We start from the raw sequence: 3025 nt of genomic DNA, 5'->3' as shown, positions 1-3025 counted from the left end.
CCTGTATGAGGGGCCATTTAGGCCATATTTCACTGCAGCTCATATTTATTTCACCTATACATACATGCATATTACCCCTCACAATCATACTTTTTTCTCACGTTCATGAACAGAAATCAAGAATGTAAGAAAATGTGTGCATGTGAAGAAATCATGCATGTTTGTTTAAGATGTGTTTGCGTTAGAAGAGCATGTATTTTAGCTGTTTGTAGAAGAATATATGATGAGAACATAAAGATGTTGAAACGGTTCTTATTAAACTAAAATCCTACATTTATAAATTAGACTCCAATGGAATTGTATATAATTGGACTCGGAGATGAACTGTATGGGGCGCCAAGTGTAAAATGAAATGGTAAAAGTATCACTAATATTTTTTATTATTATTTAGCTCACTTTTTGAGTGTTAAAAATATTCTGCTATAATTTTATTGTAATTTAGCTATCTGTTCTTACATTTTGACAATTTTTACTAAATGTTATGTTTAAATGTTAAAAAAACAATTAAATATTAAATTCTGAACTCTATCTTTAGCAGGATTAGCTAACCAGCATGACGTCATCATCCTGCAACAAATATAAAAAATATCCCCTGCTAGCACAGCTAGCCACTGCTAACACTGCTGGAGATAATTAAAAATGTGTTCGTAAGAACAATATGGGTGGTTCTGGTGGTCCAGCAGTTTGAAGTTAAGCTCAGACAACAGCCAGAACTGCCAGTTTGATGTCTTGTAGCGAAGCTTTAGCTGCATTGGAGCTAGCAGTTGCTATTGTCTCAGGATGATGACATCATAACATGAGCCGAGCGCCAACAGCAAAGGATGCGTTCCGTTCCACAATACCTAAACATTTAAGGTTAACTTTTACATTTAGATTGAAACATTTAGATTTAGGATTTAATATTTAAATATTTTTTTAACATTTAAACTTTTAGTAAATATTAGCTAAATATAAGCACAGTGAGCTAAACAACAGCAACMTTATAGTGGAAAATTTTTAACACTCACAAAGTGATCTAAATAATGAAAAACATGTTACTGAAAAWTTTTCAACATTTCATTTGACACTTCGAGCCTCATGGACCTGTTTGTATGAAGTGAACTGGCTTCATTAATCTGTGTCAATCATTCTGAACCTTTACTGAATCTGGACCTGTGCGAGGCTCTCAGGACTTGTGACGGTGTTCTGATCAGACGGTGGTCACTGACAGCAGGGGACTCGGGCAGAGCTGACTGTCGCTCTCCACCCGTGTCCCGTGCGTCAGCAGTTCCTCCACCGTGGTCCAGTCATCCAGCAGTTTGCTGTTCCTCAGGCGGTTCTGCTTCATGTGGCTCAGCTCCAACACCGTCTGAGACGACAGCGGCCCCTGGCCTCCCCCCACCTGGTCCTCCCCGCCCCCTCTCCTCTCTCGATGTTGCCGTGACAAAGCCATCTGACGCCTCCTTTCCGTCCGACTCCAGTATCGCCCTGCCCACCGTCCGTCATCCCCTTCTTCGTCTCCTTCCCTTGCTCCCTCTCCTTCATCTGTCGTGACCTCGCTGCGTTCCCTTGCCAATCGGTAGGCTCGGGCTCTGAGCAGCTGGTTCCTGACAGACTTCTGATTGGACAGTCTGGACCGGGGAGAAGTTGGAGATCGAGGACTTCGCTGAGGGGCTCCCAGAGTGCTGTACAAAGGAACACATGAACTTTTAGAGGTCTCTGTGTGACTCCCTAGAGTCTGAAAGCCTCTCCAGTCTGAGATACCACTGGAGGCAGATCCAGGACTCTTAGAGARGGAGTCCTCCTCTCTGCTCCGGTTTGAGCTTGGATAATTAGTCAGAATGGGTCTGTCAATGCTGAGGCGCCCGGCGGGGTGACCGTTGCTGGGATAACTGGCCCTGCTCCTGGGCCCCATCGCGTCACTGGTCGGACTGGGTTGGCTGTTCTGGTGTGTATTCCTCGGAGTGTTCTGGTCCGTCACGTTGGGGTGACTCGCCCGGCGGCGCCTCTGCCCCTCACTCAGATCCATTATCGTTCGACTCCTCCCTGGAGCCTCCATCATCCTGCCTCCACCCTGCTGCTGCTCCAACCACAGCGCCCTCCTCTGGCAAGGCTCGGTGCGACAACCTGCAGACAACAGTACAACAAACATTAACACAAATGTTATAACAAAGGTCTGCAACAARCTACAAGAGTTAGTATGTAAAATATATTTAGCCTCATGCTCGCTAAGGAGGCTAACAATCAGTTAAATAATGACAGAGCAGTAACAATAACTTCAGAATTATAGCTACAACAGTTGAATAATTCCATCCTGATTCTTTTCAAAAATGACCCAGAGTTGCAGTTTATGGACATATCTGTGTTTTCTCACCAACGGATGGTGACGGTGGTGAACGGTGACGCGGTAAAGTGGGACTCCTCTCCGCTCTGTGGAAGTGCACTGTTGTGGTCGTGCTATTACCCACCGAGCAGTGGGATGCCTGCGGCGTTCCAGAGTGGATTACCGGCGTCGTCTCGGGAATGGACTCCAAGTCCCAGCGTCCTCTCTGTTCTCGAGGGGAGTGGCCTGATCGGAGGTGGGGAGTTTGCCTGTGGTTGTGGGCCCCGTGAATCTTGTGCAGGCGTCGGTGCTCCCCGGTGCTGACGCTGTGGAAGCCAGAGTCGCTGGGTTCAGACGAGATTAGGGACTCGGAGGAAGAGGTGGAGCCTTGGGAGGAAGGGGTGTGGCCTGGCAGAGATGACATGGCATCTGTCTCGGCTTCAGAGAGTGCCACCCTGTGGTGCGGGCTGTCTGGCCCACAGCCCAAGCCGCTGTCAAGCTCACTGAGGGGAAGATATCCAAGTGGACGATCAGACCTCCAAGCTGGACGATAGTCGGACTAAAGGAACAAAAACACAACCTTATAAATAAATGTGAAAGCTGAACTATCCGAAAGACTACAAGGCCTATGTGACATTGATAGAGTTTTATTGGATTTATTAAACTTCTTAAGGTGTTTCAAATAAAGTCTTGAGGTACGTGACAAATTCATTATTCATCATG

At 46.2% G+C, this 3025-nt stretch overlaps 1 protein-coding gene across 1 annotated transcript; it reads right to left on the bottom strand.

Annotated features, from left to right (window-relative positions):
* Nucleotides 1-451: 451 nt before the first annotated feature.
* Nucleotides 452-2861, bottom strand: LOC106510805 (serine/arginine repetitive matrix protein 1; the record flags this gene model as incomplete). The annotated part of the gene is given in 2 exon segments (XM_013999526.1): nt 452-2106; nt 2354-2861. Coding segments are annotated over 2 exon segments (1425 nt in total), but the record flags the coding sequence as incomplete, so codon positions are not given.
* Nucleotides 2862-3025: the final 164 nt, after the last annotated feature.

Source organism: Austrofundulus limnaeus, unplaced genomic scaffold, assembly GCF_001266775.1.
Source record: "Austrofundulus limnaeus strain Quisiro unplaced genomic scaffold, Austrofundulus_limnaeus-1.0 Scaffold2327, whole genome shotgun sequence".
Taxonomy (NCBI): domain Eukaryota; kingdom Metazoa; phylum Chordata; class Actinopteri; order Cyprinodontiformes; family Rivulidae; genus Austrofundulus; species Austrofundulus limnaeus.
The sequence above is the reverse complement of the archived record's forward strand: the minus strand, read 5'-3'. Positions and strand labels throughout refer to the sequence as shown.